The sequence below is a fragment of the Diospyros lotus genome, chromosome 10 (genome assembly GCF_014633365.1).
Source record: "Diospyros lotus cultivar Yz01 chromosome 10, ASM1463336v1, whole genome shotgun sequence".
In the NCBI taxonomy this organism is placed as follows: domain Eukaryota; kingdom Viridiplantae; phylum Streptophyta; class Magnoliopsida; order Ericales; family Ebenaceae; genus Diospyros; species Diospyros lotus.
The window spans coordinates 23,350,664-23,366,112 of record NC_068347.1 but is presented as its reverse complement, the minus strand read 5'-3'; the positions used below and the strand labels follow the sequence as shown (position 1 = coordinate 23,366,112).

General features: G+C 42.2%; 1 protein-coding gene across 1 annotated transcript in view; it reads right to left on the bottom strand.

Annotated features, from left to right (window-relative positions):
• LOC127811873 (DNA polymerase I A, chloroplastic/mitochondrial-like) overlaps positions 1-15,449 on the bottom strand; it is a 40,663-nt gene that overhangs the window by 13,826 nt on the left and 11,388 nt on the right. Inside the window, exon 6 of the mRNA XM_052352063.1 lies at positions 301-396. Coding sequence (XP_052208023.1) covers positions 301-396 — 96 coding nt within the window. The remainder of the gene's footprint in view (positions 1-300; positions 397-15,449) is intronic.

Here is a 15,449-nt window from a genome sequence, read left to right as displayed (position 1 = left end):
TGTTCTTATTTGGCAATATGTCACTAATCTACAACTTTTTAAGGATATAATAAGAGTTTTATATTTAGTGTAGACAATTTTTGTTTAGCCTATATTAAACTAAGTGGGATAAAGGCTGGATATGTTGTTGTTGTTGTTGTTGTTATATTAAACTAAGTGTGTCCTAGACACATATCCTGTTCAAAGTATCAGTTTTCCAGCATATGAACTTCACCAATTTAAAAGAGTCCATGCAACATGTAGCTTCCAGTTATAATATAAAGTTCGAAATTAGAGATCCTGAATAACGTTGTCATCAACCTGTAAATTTGGTCTCCTAGCTGACAAGCGTCCTGTTTCTGTGTTGATATTGAGTGAACAATGGATACGCCCATTTTTTCCAGATATATGACTTCCCTGTCGACAAAATAAACAGTATAGTCATAACTGTATCATGTGTCCAAAAATAAGATAAGTTTAAAATTAAAATGACGTGATAACAGATAATACCCCCGGTAAGGAAAAGAACCTCTGTTGTGCATGAACATCATCGTACAAGACACAGTGTCACAACCCTAGGGGTAAATCTGTAAATGGTTGGTAATAGTCACTTGTATGAGCCGTTAGTTGCTAACTAGATGGGGGTTATAAGCAGTTAGGGCGTTAACTAACTGTACAACAGCTTACTGTTTTGCTGTCATGTTAATTGTGTAGTTATATTGTTGAAGTTGCTGATATGGTTGCTAGAGGCTCTATAAGAGACCTACAGCAGTAAGAGGAAGGATAAAGAAGATAATATCAAGTTCCTTCTTTTCCACACTCTCTCTCTGCATTCTGTTCTATTTCAATTTCCGTAATTGCCCAGAGCCCCAATTCATCGTCTTGACAATTGTGGTATCAAAGCCAGACGAACTGGCTGTGGGGCTATCGGCGGGGATCATCACAGTGAGGGAGGCATCAAAAGTGGCTGGAGATAGCTGTTCCGGTGTGATCAGGAAAGTGCAGCAACCCACGTGGTGTAGTGCGATTGTGGATCAAGGTGGAATGGTGCAGGGTACCAGGATGAAACAATTGGAGGTTAGGATGGAAGCCTTGGAGTATGGAATGTCGCAAACTCAAGAGGTGATGGTTCAAAGTAGGGAGGACATGGCAGAATTAAGGGAGACCGTGCGAGGGGAGTTAGAGAAACATCGAGAGGCTTTGGAGCGATGCAAGGAAACTATGGATCAATACGGGCAGAGGCTCAACAGCATGCTAAGCCTGCTGTCTTCCTTGCCCCAATTCCAGTTGTCTTAGGAATTTCCGCCACGGCAGACCTCTGATCTGACTCTGCCACACCAGGGTAGTTGTCCAAGAACTCAGGGTGTTCTTGAAGTAGAGGACCAGCCTATGGATCAGGAGATGCAGGTTAGGAATTTCCAGCATTTGACTCATAATCATCCACCCATGTCAAGATTGGAGATTCCGATGTTCGATGGGATGAAACCAAGATGGTGGATAAGAAGGTGTGAAAGATTCTTCCAATTCTATAGGATATCAGAAGAGCAGAGGATCAACTTGGCTGCGGCTTACTTGAACGATGCAGCCAATTCTTGGTATCAAGGCTGGATCCAAGATGAGGGGAATCAAGGTAGCCAGGTAGAATTCGCCGAAGGGTTGTGTGAGCGATTTGGTGAAAGAAGCATGGCTGATGTGATCGAGGAATTTAGTAAATTGAAGCAAAAAGGGTCAATAGTGGAGTATCAAGCGAAGTTTGAAGAATTGAGATCTATTGTGTGTACTGTGCAACCAAGATTGACAGAGCAATATTTGATGTCCGGTTTCATTAGCGGGCTGAGGGAAGAATTGCGATCAATGGTGAAGATGATGATGCCTACATCAGTGAGGCAATAACGGAAAAGGCTTGACTACAAGAGCTAACATTAGAAACCATTTTCTAGAAGCACAAAATTCCCTACAAGCTAGGTTTAATGGCAAGAAAGCAAGGAGGTGGAAACTCCAGGCCTATGTTTACAGGGCCTAATCAAGCAGCAGTCAGAGTACCATTCAACAACAATGGTACTAAAGAGTAATTTGATGGAGTAGATGAGACAATTAGGGCTATGTTACAAGTGTGGAGACAAATACAGCCCTGGCCCTCAATGTAAGAGGCAGTTGATGAACATGGAGGGTTCGGACGGGGAAAATGAAGAGGAAGAGGAAGAGGAAGAAGAAGAAGATGGTGTTCAAGAGGTGGAAGGAGGGGAAATATCCTTCCATGTGTTGAAAGGAAGTCCCATGGGGCAGATCATTAAGGTAAAGGGCCATGTGGGTAGAAGAGGTTAATGGTATTAATTGATAGTGGGAGCACTCACAGTTTTCTCAGTGAGACCACAACCACAAGTCTTAAGTGTGCATTGACAGCAACTACTCCCCTATTAGTGACTGTAGCTAATGGGAGTAGGATGTATAGCCACTATAAATGTGTGGGGTTCAAATGGGTAATGCAGGAGCAGGAGTTTATGGCAGATATGAGGATTTTAGAATTAGGTGGCTGTGATGTGGTCCTCGGTGTGGATTGGATGAGGACAGTGAGTCCTTTGACTTTTGACTTCAACAAGTTAGAAGCCACAGTGGAGATTGAGGGAAGGAAGCTGACTTTAATGGGCAGCCTCGAGCAAGGAGACTGTAAGATGATAAAGGGAAAGAAGCTACAGAAGATGATGCTGAAGAAGGCAAATAGCACAACTATATTCAATACAAGCTATAGGAATGGAAGAAGAAAGCATTCTGAAAGAGGAGCCTCAGCCTACAACTAACTCTATCGATTCTCAACTCTAGAATAAGGTCCAATTTCCAGATAACTTGTGCTTACTTTTGATTGAGTTTAAGGATCTGTTTGAGGAACCAAATTCTTTGCCACCCCGACGACCCTTGGACCATTCTATACATCTTAAGCCAAATTCAGCCCCTGTTAATGTTAGAGCCTATAGATATTCTCCTATTCAAAAAATGGAGATTGAAAAACAAGTCAAAACTATGTTAAACACAGCCATCATTCAACCTAGCCAAAGTCCTTATGCATCTCCAGTCCTCCTTGTCAAAAAAAAAAAAAAAAGATGGGACATGGAAATTTCGCATTGATTACCACCAACTCAACTCTAATACCATCAAAAACAAATTTCCCATACCTTTGATTGAAAGACTTATTGGATGAGTTATTCGGAACAAAAATCTTTTCTAAGCTGGATCTTAGGTCCAATTACCGTCAAATTCGCATGAAAGCCTCTGATATTCCTAAAACAGCATTTAAAAGCGGCTATATGAATTTACTCTTATGCCCTTTGGACTGACCAATGCATAGGCTACTTTCCAAACACTGATCAACCAGATCTTCCAACCCTATTTGGAAGTTCATCCTTGTTTTTTTTCATGACATCCTCATTTATAGTCCCAATTTTGAACAGCACCTATTACACCTTCGCACCACATTTGAGGTCCTTAAATCTCATCAAATGTATGTCAAGCTCTCAAAATGTACCTTTGCTGAGAAAGAGATGAGTATTTGGGTCATATAATTTCTAGGGAAGGTGTGAAGACTGATCCAAAGAAGGTGAAAGCAATGGTGGAATGACCTAGGCCTAAAGCAGTGAAGGAATTATGGGGTTTCTTGGACATGACCGAGTACTACCGAAAATTTATTCAGCACTATGGCCTGATCAGTAAGCCCCTTACGGAGCTTCTCAAGAAAGATGGATTTCAATGGAATCCTAGGGCAAAAAGAGCTTTCCTGGCCCTAAAGAAGTCCATGACTCTAGCCCCGGTGTTAGCTTTACTAGATTTTTCCAAAACCTTCACAGTGGAGACAAATGCGTGTGATAGTGGCATTGGGGTTGTCCTTGTGCAAGAGGGTCGTCCATTAGCATTCATCAGTCAAGCTTTGTCCCCAAAACACTTGGGACTAAGCATTTATGACAAGGAATTGTTGGCGGTGTTGGGGGTAGTAGATAAGTGGCGGCATTACTTGGAGGGAAGTCTGTTTGTGATCAAAACAAACCATGAGAGTCTCCAATTTTTATCCCAACAGAGGCTGCACACACAGTTGCAACGGAAGGGTGTATCCAAGCTCATGGGTTTGGATTACACCATTCAATACCGAAGGGGAAAGGAAAACGTGGTGGCTGATGCTCTATGAAGAAGAGAAGAAAAAGGAGACTGCCAAGCCATCACAACTGTGATTCCAGAATGGATGAAGGAATTGGAAGCAAGTTATGAGCATACGAGGTGGCTTAAGGAGCTAGTGGCACAATTGGCAGTGTAGTGTACAGGTTCTTCAGGATACACACTCTCTAATGGGTTGGTGAGGTTCAAAGGGAGAATAGTAATGGGGGGTGACAAACCCCTAAAGGAAAGAATTTTCAAGGCACTTCATTGTTCTCCATTGGGAGTTCATTCGAGAGTCCGTGCTACGTATCATAAGGTTAAACAGATATTTTTTTTGGCCTAAGCAGACAAAAGAAGTGGTAGAATTTGAGTTGTCTTGTGCAGTTTGTCAGCGATGTAAGCAGGAACAAGTTGCTTACCCAGGGTTGCTGCAGCCTTTGGCAATGCCTGAGCAAGCATGGGAAGGGATTTCCATGGATTTTGTGGATGGTTTACCAAGGTCTTAAGGAAAAGATGTCATATTGGTCGTAGTTGACCGCCTTACCAAATTCAGGCATTTTATCAGCCTATCACATCCATTTACAGCCCAAGAAATGGCAAGGATATTTCTAGATACATTGGCAAAGATCCATGGTATACTTAGACCATTGTCTTGGATAGGGACAAAGTTTTTACAAGTGACATTTGGCAAGTTATTCAGGAAGATGGGTGTGGGATTATGTATGTCTACTACATACCACCCACAAACGGATGGTCAAACGGAGCGGGTCAACCAATGTCTGGAAGCATAACTGAGGTGTATGTGTTTCACCACCTCCAAGAGCTGGAATAAGTGGCTGACGTTAGCACAATGGTGGTATAATTCCAGCTACCATAGTGCTATCAAGCAAAGCCCTTTTGAGGCGATGTTTGGGTATAAGCCTATATTTCGGTCATGTTCCTTTCTCCAAACCTCACACACAGCTCTTCTGCAAAATTAATCCATCTCGCCCCCACACCCCTGGATTTGGACCACCCTTGGTACCAGCTATCAGCCATATCGTTAAGATATGTCGTAGCTATGGTTATCCTCTGATTCTCGGGTATGTGATAGAATTGGAAATACCTCTCGCATCTTCGGATCCACCAACGCGGTTTGGATCCTTCAAAAAGAGGTATCTCTAGCCTCGGTAGATGACCTTGCTCACGCGGCTCTTCGAATTTTGATTCTTCTGCCTCCGAAACTCCTTGTGGTCTCAGCAATATGCCGGGTCCTGATGATCCCATCTCCGGCTCAGCTCAGGGAGGAAACTCCGATGGCAAGCGAAATTGATTCAAGGCGGACAACATGTTAATCACGTTGTTGATCCGCTGATCCATAGCCTCCCCCTGCCTTGCTAATTCCCTTAGAACTCTATCATTAGATGTTGCGATATCCTCTCATAGCTCTTCCCGAATCGATCGTATTTCCTCTGTACTCTGCGTAACTACCGCCTACGTTTGAGTCAGCCCGATCTCCATCGTCTCCATTTGATTCTCCAGTTGCTTCATTCTAGTTCCTTCTGCCATTTCTTCCGACGCCTCTAGATCGTCTACTGCCAATTCAGTTACCTCTTCACAGAATCACTCCCGAGGATGTCCCGCTCTGATACCAAATGTCAAGCCTCAAGAAAGAGGCTTGGGTTTAACTAGTTGAAGAGAGAGAGAGAGGGAGAGATCGGAGAGAGAATTTTGGAGGGAAAGTGAGAAAAGAGATTGGAGAGAAAATTAGAGGGAAATAATTCAATTCTCATTCCAAGATTGATTCGTGTCCTCTCGCTAAACAGCCTTATATAGGCGTTTCCTCATGGTTTACATGAACCCGAGGATGTTATGATAAAGCTACTAACAGAATCAGTTATTTCCCTCTCGTTCTACAACTGAAATTCAAAATGCAAATGAAATTACAATGCAGTCCCTGGGGTCGTGACATCCTTCCACAAAGCCCATAGAAATGTGTTCCCATGCTTGCTTATGTATGTTGACTGGCTACAGCAGCCCCAAGTAGGGAATCTGCTCATGCTTGCAGCACTGGCAAGTGGAGCACTTCACGACATAAGCGGTCACGTCTCGCTTGAGCCCTGGCCAATAAAATAGTTGTCTTACCCTATTGTATGTAACATTCAAACTCGACTGTCCCCCTAAAGAGAGTCGTGTAGGGACTGAAGGATCCTTTCCTTGAGAAGGTTGTCATTTCCTATCACCAACCTTCCCTTGTATCGTAGTAACCCCGTTGTTAAGGTATACCCGGTCTAGTCTGATGGGTGAATTGCCAATCGTGCAATGATATCTTTTACCCACGTGGTCTACTCGTAACTTGCAAAAATTTCCTTAACCCAATCAGGGATCACAGTCGATATTGCAAGACACTCAGCCCCCTCTTCCCTCCGAGATAGTGCATCAGCTACTATGTTTTCCTTCCCCTTCCAACATTGTATTACATGGTCCAACCCGAGCAGCTTAGACACCCTTTTTTTCTGCAACTAAGTATGTAGCCTCTACTGTAAAAGAAACTTGAGGCTTTCATGGTTAGTCCAAATTATGAATGGATTGCCCTCTAAATAATATCCCCATTTTTCTATTGCTATTAGGACTGCCAACAACTCCTTGTCATAAATGCTCAAGCCCAAGTGTTATGGAGCTAAAGCTTGACTAAAGAAGGCCAAAGGCTTCCCCTCTTGCACCAAAACAGCATCCACCCCCAAATCACAAGCATTTGTCTCTAAAATAAAGGGCTTTGAAAAATTACGTAAGGCCAAAATTGGGGCCTGTGTCATAGCTTTTTTCAAGATTTGAAATGCTTCTTCTACATTGCTATTCTAGCCAAAGTTATTCTTCTTCAGTAGATTTGTCAGCGGCTTACTAATAATCCCATAATTCCTGATGAATCTCCTGTAATACCCTGTTAGGCCTAAAAAACCCCTTAACTCCTTGACTAATTTTGGTTGTGGCTACTCTAACATGGTTGCAATCTTTTTAGGGTCCGTACTCACCCCTTCTCCTATGATTACATGGCCTAGATACTCCACCTTTGCCTCAGCAAAGGTACACTTGGATCCCTTCACGAATAGTTGATTGGATCTCAGAATTTCAAAAGCTACCCTCAAATGGGTTAAATGCTGGTCAAAGGATAGGCTATAAACAAAGATATCATCAAAGAACACAAAGATGAATTTCCTTAGATAAGGACTAAAGATGTGGTTCATCAAGGCTTAGAATATTGCGGGAGCATTAGTCAAACCAATGGGCATTACTAAAAATTCATAGTCCTTGATGAGTCCTGAAGGCTGTTTAGTGCGATTTGATGATACCCAGATCTTAGGTTGAGTTTTGAGAAAATTGTGGCTTCGACTAGTTCATCAAGGAGATCTTCAATAATTGGGATGGAAAATTTGTTTTTGATAGTGATGGAGTTCAGTTGACGGTAATCTACGCAAAATTGTCACGTTCCATCCTTCTTTTTGACTAATAGGATAGGAGAAGCAAATGGGCCACTTGGCTGAATGATGGATTTAGATAGCATTTCATTCGCTAATCTTTCTATCTCAGCCTTTTGTTTTGGAGGATACCTATAGGCTCGTACGTTGATAGGATTAGTGTTAGGTTTCAAGTGCATGGCATGGTCAAGGAAATGGGTTGGAGGGAGGGTTGAGGGTTCCACAAAAACATCCTCAAATTCATTCAACAGTGAGTGTAGGGAATCACAAGTGTACCTTAGTGAGTGAGTCCAGAGTGGACAACGTTGCTGGCCATGGGCTGTCCTCCTAGCCTATTGCTACCTCCTTGTTCCTCTATTCCTTGCCCTCCTCTATCTCGACTGCATATATGAAGTGCAGTTCAGCTATCAAGGACTCCCCTTGATGTATTAATTTCTGCATCTTCTTTCCTGTTAATCCCCTGCATTCTCCAGTCTCCTCACTTCCTGTCAATGTCAGCTTCTTCCCTTCTTTTTCAAAAGTAACTTCTAACTTATTAAAGTCAAATATTAGAGGGCTTATCGTCTTCATCCAATTCACCCTGAGTACAATATTGCAGCCACCCAACTTCAGAATTCGCAAATCTGCAGCGAACTCTTCCCCTTGCATCATCCACTTAAACCCTTGCCTTAACTTACTCAGCATTTTGTTGTTGTTAGCTACCGTCACCGACAAAGGAGTGTCTCTTGTGTTGGCCATTGTAAATCCTCAACTGTAGTTTCATCCAATAAGTTGTGCATGCTTCTGCTATAAGAATCATCAGTGGCTTCTTTCCCACAGATCCCTGCACCTTTATTATCTTCCCAGATACACTTCCTTGTAATGCATGCAAGGAAATATCACCACCCTCTTCCCCAGCACCCCCCTCCAATTCTCCTGCTACTTCTACTACCCCTTCTTCTTCTTCAAGTCCCTCCATTTGAAGCAACTGTCTCTTGCACTATACTGTTCCCCACAATGAAAACACAATCCGAGTTGCCTTTTTTGCTCCAAGGACAATGACTTCACCTAAGCTGGATTTTGGGTAGTCTTGGGCATCATATGTCCCTTCTGTTGGACCAAGCTAGTTGCCTTAAACCCCCTCCACCTCCTACCTGTGGACTGCTCGTGTTTAGACCCCTTGTTACCATCCTTTGTTTCTTGAAAATAGCCTCTAGGGCCAACTCCTGCAGCTTGGCCTTTTTTACAGGCTGATTGATGGTAGGGGCTGCATCATCTTGACTACTAATTGTAACTCCTCATTTAACCCACTGATGAAATTGGATACAAAGTAAGCTTCATCCAGCGTGGGGTGAGAGACCTCAATCAACGCCTTAAGTTCTTCATACCTCACGAGATACTCGTCCATTGATCTTTCTTGCTTCATTTTGTTAAATTCTTCTATAACATCTACCATCATCCTTTCTATGAACCTCCTACACAGCCCTTCTACAAACTCCGGCCAACTTAGGATTGTTCTTCCCCTAACTCCACCCCTGAAACCATATATCCCTAGTCTCGTTAAGGTATGTTGCCGCTACGTTCACCTTCTACTCTTCTGCCAACCCGGTATTGATAAAAAAAACCATTTGCACCTGCAAACCCACCATCTCGGGTTGTCTCCTTCGAACACCGAGATGTCGAGTCTTGGCATAGGAATCGAATTCAGCTGAGTGGTCCCAACACCCCTCGCCATGGGTTCCATCATCAACTCTAGTGGCTCCTCTACCACTGCCTGGTCTAGAGTGTGATGTCAGGTTGTCAAGACCCTAGGAATTACCCAAGAATATATTAGTAAATATAATAGTAGGAGTTGGCATACAATATACAATAATTGTAATTTCTTTTCTTTCTTTCTGTTATAGTGTTTTGTCCTATTCTATAGGCGGTTAGACTAGTTGTTATATTGCACATGAGAGTATGTGAGAGGTTGTTAAGCTATATATAAGCCTCAGTTGAGGTTGGATGGATTTTGCTTGAATTGAATGAAAGAAACTCTAATTCTCTCTCTAACATTTCTCTCCAATCTCCCTCAGGTTTCTCCCCCTTTCTCTCAATATCTCTCCCTACTGATTTCCCCTTTCCTACAATTCTAATTTCTTCTCCCAATTCCTATCACAACCCTAACTAACCCTAGGGTTGTGACAAATTGATATCAGAGCAGTAAATCATTGGTTGTGGTTTTGACTCCAGTTGAAGGCAAGTGAAATCAATTTCGGTGATTAAGGTCCAGATCAAGGAAGCTTGAAGGTGACTACTGCGAGGTGAGCGATTTCCCTTGGCAAATGCAGTAAGGCAGATTTCGACAACGAGCTAGCCAAACGAATTCTGATTAGGTCGGGGCTACCGCTTCTGGACGTAGTTAATTTCCAAGGTAGGACTCTCGGTGATGAAATCTAGTGAGTCGGTTCGAAAGGGAAAGGTGAAGCAATTCCGGCGATATTGGCCGCGATTGTCAGCGATCTAGTAGCGAAGCAACATCCGACCAATTCTCAATGAGTTACGCGATTGAGGCAACGGGGCTTGAGGCAATTCAAGTGGTCTCGATACAGTGGGTGTTGCAATTTAGACTCTGGAGTGGGTGATGTGGTTTGGTCGGACGACTGGAGTGGGCAACCAAAGGTTGACGCGAACGACCAGAAGGTCGCAATTGGTGCAGGAGTTCCAAGCGATCGCGGTTGTGTAGCGAGTTTCTGGCGATCGTGGTTTGGTTGAGCAGGCGATCTTGGTCGTCGTATCTTAGCGACGGTCCTCAACCTCCCTCCACAATGACCGATCCTCAATTCCAAAAAAAAAAAAAATCCGTGGGTGCAACACAATCGCTCAAGGAAGGCACTGTCGAACTCGAAAGATAGAAATTGGGTCAAACGTGGAAATACGAGTCGCGGCTAGTAGGGACAGTGAACTGCAATGACGTTTCGAGGTGATCGAAGTCCGTCGGAGGATGAAGAGTGAGACGGATTTGAAAGGTGAACTCGAGGAGTGGAGGGGTCCTCCAACCATTAGTCGATGATTGGGCAAGAAGGGTGAATTGAGCAGAGCCGATTTTGGCCAGCGACAGCAAAGATGGTGGTGTTGGTCGGTGATTGGGCAATAGCTGCATGGCTGTGATTTCAATTCGAGCTAAAGGTAGGAAAATCCGTCTCAGTGATTAGGTCCAGGTTGAGAAGGCTTGAAGGCGACTTGGCTAGGCGATGTTCCAGCGACTCTGGACATCTGGAAGGTGGTTGGGCATTGGGAGGTGTTAATCTCCAAGCAAGCAAGCACCCTCAATTCGAACTTGGAAGGCGCCGCAGGTGAGTGACCTCGGCCAATAATTTCAGCAATTATTATTTGGAATCGAAGGGAGAAGCAGGATCTAGTGATTTTCGATGCTCATGTGAGGAGATTGTCGCTTGGAATTTTGGTCACTCCTATCCGAGTCTTGAAGAGGAAGGCGAACAGTTGAGGCCAAAAGAAGAGGCGTGGCTGGGAAGATCTTGAACCATTTCAATTCTGGCGAGCAGTGAAGTGGACGTAGGTTCGAACGATCCTAAATCTATAGCGTTCGCGAGCAAGTTCGGAGGTTGTTTATCCATTGCGTTAGTCAACTCTAATTGGCAATTCAGTGGCAGATCGGAGTGGCGCAGCAGATTCGGCAGATTCCGTGTGAGAAGTGGATTCTTCCAACTTATCCAGCTCATTGATTGTTGGTGCTTGAGGTTGTGAGCAAAGGGAAACAAAGGTTAATTTCAACTTTGAATTTTGGTTAACTTGTTTGGAGAAGAACGGTATGTCAACCTCTATCCCTTGGTCTTCCAAGTTTCATGTTCGTGAGATGTCGACCATGGGGTCTCAATTGCAGCCGAAGGATGCTGCATTTTCAATGGGATGTCTTGCTCATGAAGCCTTGGGAAGCAGTGCATGTAAAAGACCATTGGAGCCTCAATTGCAGCAAATGAATCCTTCATCTTCAGCTGGAATGGAGCTTCAATGGCAGCAAAATAAGGCTGCATTTTCAATTGGCAACAATAAGGATAAGGAGCAGTTCAATCTAAGGTGCAAGGAAACAACCAGTGGGATACATGAAGAGCGTAAGGAATTCGGTCGAATGTTCCGCGAGAAGTTGCAGGAGTTTACAATGATACTAACTAAGAAGTATCATTACAACTTCCCCGCAAAATACTTCGATGATTATCAATGAAGTTTTAACAATGAGAATTCCTTAAAGTGGAGCAGTCGAAGAAGGACAACCTTGCTAAAAGTAAATCCTTGGTGTACTCTAGCTACGGGCAGGAGGCCCCTACTGAAGATATGGAAGGGTCTAAACATACTGCTCCCTTGGTCTTGGCTTTGGAGAAGGCTGAGGAGTACATGGAAGAAGAGATTGGAGAGGAGGATGGCACTCAATCAGTTGGCAGCTTCTCAAGCACTACCACTGGTGCTGAGACTCCTGATGCTATTGATCTCCCAAAACAACAGAATAAGGAGTCTAAAGAGAAGGAACAAAGGATTGCACCGGGCACTTTGCTTGGAACATCTCACATGTATGTCATTGGCACGGGCACACAAGACAAAGCAAAGGTAACATTGCAGCAAGAAGAGTTGAAGGTAATGTACAGATTTTTACCTGCAGAAAGGATTGAAATTATGTCCATAATAGAAAAAGATGGGGTTGTAGGGCTGATGGCACATTTGGAACCATTTTTAACGGCACCAAGGAAGAGGCGATGGCTGAAATTGGTGTTGCAGCAAGTCATATTGATGTTACTGTTGAGGAAAAAGAAAAGGGGAAGAGATAAGGGAAATAAGAGATAAGAACAAGAAAAGGCGAATAAGAAACCAGTGGGTGAAGATGGGCATTGGATAAAGAAGCAACGGCTAGGTGACAATAAGTTTCTTGGGGACAAGAAACATTTCCGGGGGGGCGGGGGAGGAATTGTCAAGACCCTAGGAATTACCCAAGGATATATTAGTAAATATAATAGTAGGAGTTAGCATACAATATACAATAATTGTAATTTCTTTTCTTTCTTTATGTTATAGTGTTTTATCCTATTCTATAGGCAGTTAGACTAGTTGTTATGTTGCACATGGGAGTATGTGGGAGGCTGTTAGGCTATATATAAGCCTCAGCTGAGGTTGGATGGATTATGCTTGAATTGAATGAAAGAAACTCTAATTCTCTCTCTAACATTTCTCTCCAATCTCCCTCAAGTTTCTCCCCCTTTCTCTCAATATCTCTCCTTCTTTCTACTGATTTCCTCCTCCCTACAATTCTGATTTCTTCCCCCAATTCCTATCACAACCCTAACTAACCCTAGGGTTGTGACACAGGTTTGGACCCTTGCAAGTATTGGAGTTGGGTTGGTCCTCGACGGAAAATCTACCAGCAGGCTCGCACTCAAAAGCTTGGAGAACAAGGCCAAAACGATTCTTAATTGATGTCTAAACCCCAAAAATTCCTCCCGAAAGTGGGAGAAATCTCCTCGCAAATTCCTCTCTACTGGCATTGTCTCTGTGCAACCACGACTAATCCCCTCAAGTCTATTGGAGGCCAAGCACCATCATCTCTAGCCTTTCCTCAATCAGCTTTTGGTTTTGACGAACACCTGCCTCCATCACATCCAATTGCTTCATCTAGGTTCCCTCTGCCATCACCGTTTCTTTTACTAACAACCCACTAGAACAATCAATTGATGAATCAATTGTTTACGCCTAGGTTGCTGATTACAAGGCCGGGGATTGTCTGCCTCTGATACCAATTGTTAGATTGCTAAATCTGACAAGGGTATTGGAGGAGAAACCAACAAAAATTGAGAGAAAGAGAGGAGAAGAGATAGAGAGAAAGAGGGAGAGAAGAAGAAGATAGGAGGGATTTAGAGAGAAATTCAATCAATATCATTCATGAAAATCCACCCTCAAGTTGTGGCTCAATATATAGGCTCACAATTGTAATCATGTGCGGTTCTAACAGTATTGTAACCGCCTTAGCTACAAGACAAAAGAGAAAATATCCTTAACAGAATATAGGGACACAATTACATAACTACCCTTGGGCGTGTGACAGCCCCAAGGGGTAAATTTGCAAATGGTTGGTAATAGTCACTTGTATGAGCCGTTAGTTGCTAACTAGATGGGGGTTAAGCAGTTAGAGGGTTAACTAACTGTACAACAACTTACTGTTTTGCTGTTATGGTAGTTGTGTAGTTATATTGTTGAAGTTGCCATTATGGTTGCTGGAGGCTCTATAAGAGACCTACGGCAGTAAGAGGAAGGATATCAGAGATAATATCAAGGTCCTTCTTTTCCACTCTCTCATTCTCTCTCTTTCTTTCTCTCTCTCTCTTTGCATTCTGTTCTATTTCAATTTTCGTAATTGCCCAGCCCTAATTCAGGGGCTTGACACATAGTTTATAATATATAATACTCCAAGAAACAGCTATAATATTCTATCCTTGAGGAGCCTGTAATCATAAAAGATTGTTGGTTGAACCCATGAGAACATCTATCTTAATGTTCTGTAACTGGGAATAGACAGTTCTCTGTCAGGACAACTAAAAATTAGGCCTTGATCATATCTTCATTAATTGGGAGGCAGATCATTGGGCAACAAACATGAATAGATCTGCCTTCTATTTAAAGCACTTTTAGATTAGTATAAGGTTATCCTTCAATACTTGAATAAATTTTCATTAGAATTCAAAGCACTCTCAAGCAATTTTCTTTTAATAATTGATATCCATCAAAATAATGGAAAATAATATGCTCTCTCTTCAGATTGATCATGTAAAAACACTTTTCCTGAACATACAGCTAAATTTTGTAGGTCTTGCGGCTCTTGCCAAAATCTATTCCCCCTATCTTTCATTCCTGAGTAAAGAAAACCCCAAGTAAATATAGAAAATTGGGTAGGGCTTCCATTTTCAGATTTCTATTTTGATTTTCATTATTTTGAAAACGGAAACAATACTGGTGTTCCATTGCTTCAGGCTGGGGATGAACACTGGTCACCACAGTCTGGGGCTCCACCAGCTGTGGAGAGAGAGGGAAAGAAGAGGAAAAAAAAAATGAAGCGTAAACTAAAAACAAACCAAAGTTATCAAACATGCTTAGATTTTCAATTTTCTTAACTGAAAAGGAAAACTGAACCCAAAAAAAAAAAAAAAAATTGAAAATCAGAACTAGAAAAGAAAACTAGAAGCACCTATCAAATTTAAATCCTCTAGGAAAATGCCACCCTAAGTATTTAATTTTTGAACAAGTGTACCAACTTTGCAATTCCATAGGCTTTAAGGCCCCATTTGTTTCGAAGTAAAACATTTTCTAGAAAAATGGTTTACCCATTTTCTGGTGTTTGGATCAAAAGGGAACTAAGGGGAGCCTGGCAGGGGCCACGGCCCCCCCAAGTTCTTCTCACCCCCTTATATCTTTCAGCAGTTAGTGAAGTTATTTTGGTGCCTGGGGATTTAACTTTAAAGAATATCGGGACACGAACTGTTATTTAGTATTAGTGGCTAAAAACATGTTTAAATAGTCTCTTTATGAATATTTAACATGTTTCTCAGGGTGGCTATATTCAAGGATAACCATATTTTTTTGTTTTTAAGCTGTCACAGAATGAGCTTCATGATAGAATGACACCATGGATCTCTAAGAAAATAAGAATGCAGAATTTCACATATATAACGTGCATGGTTTTTTGTTTTTTGTTTTATTTTCTTTATCTCTATATGAGAGACAAGTAAATAAATATAATATCAGTCCTATATTAAAATTTTCTCCTCTTTTTTAACTTCAATTATAAATTATATCTTATTTTTTATTTTTGAAAGAGCAGTACAATTTAATAAAATAAATTTAATACTTTTAGCC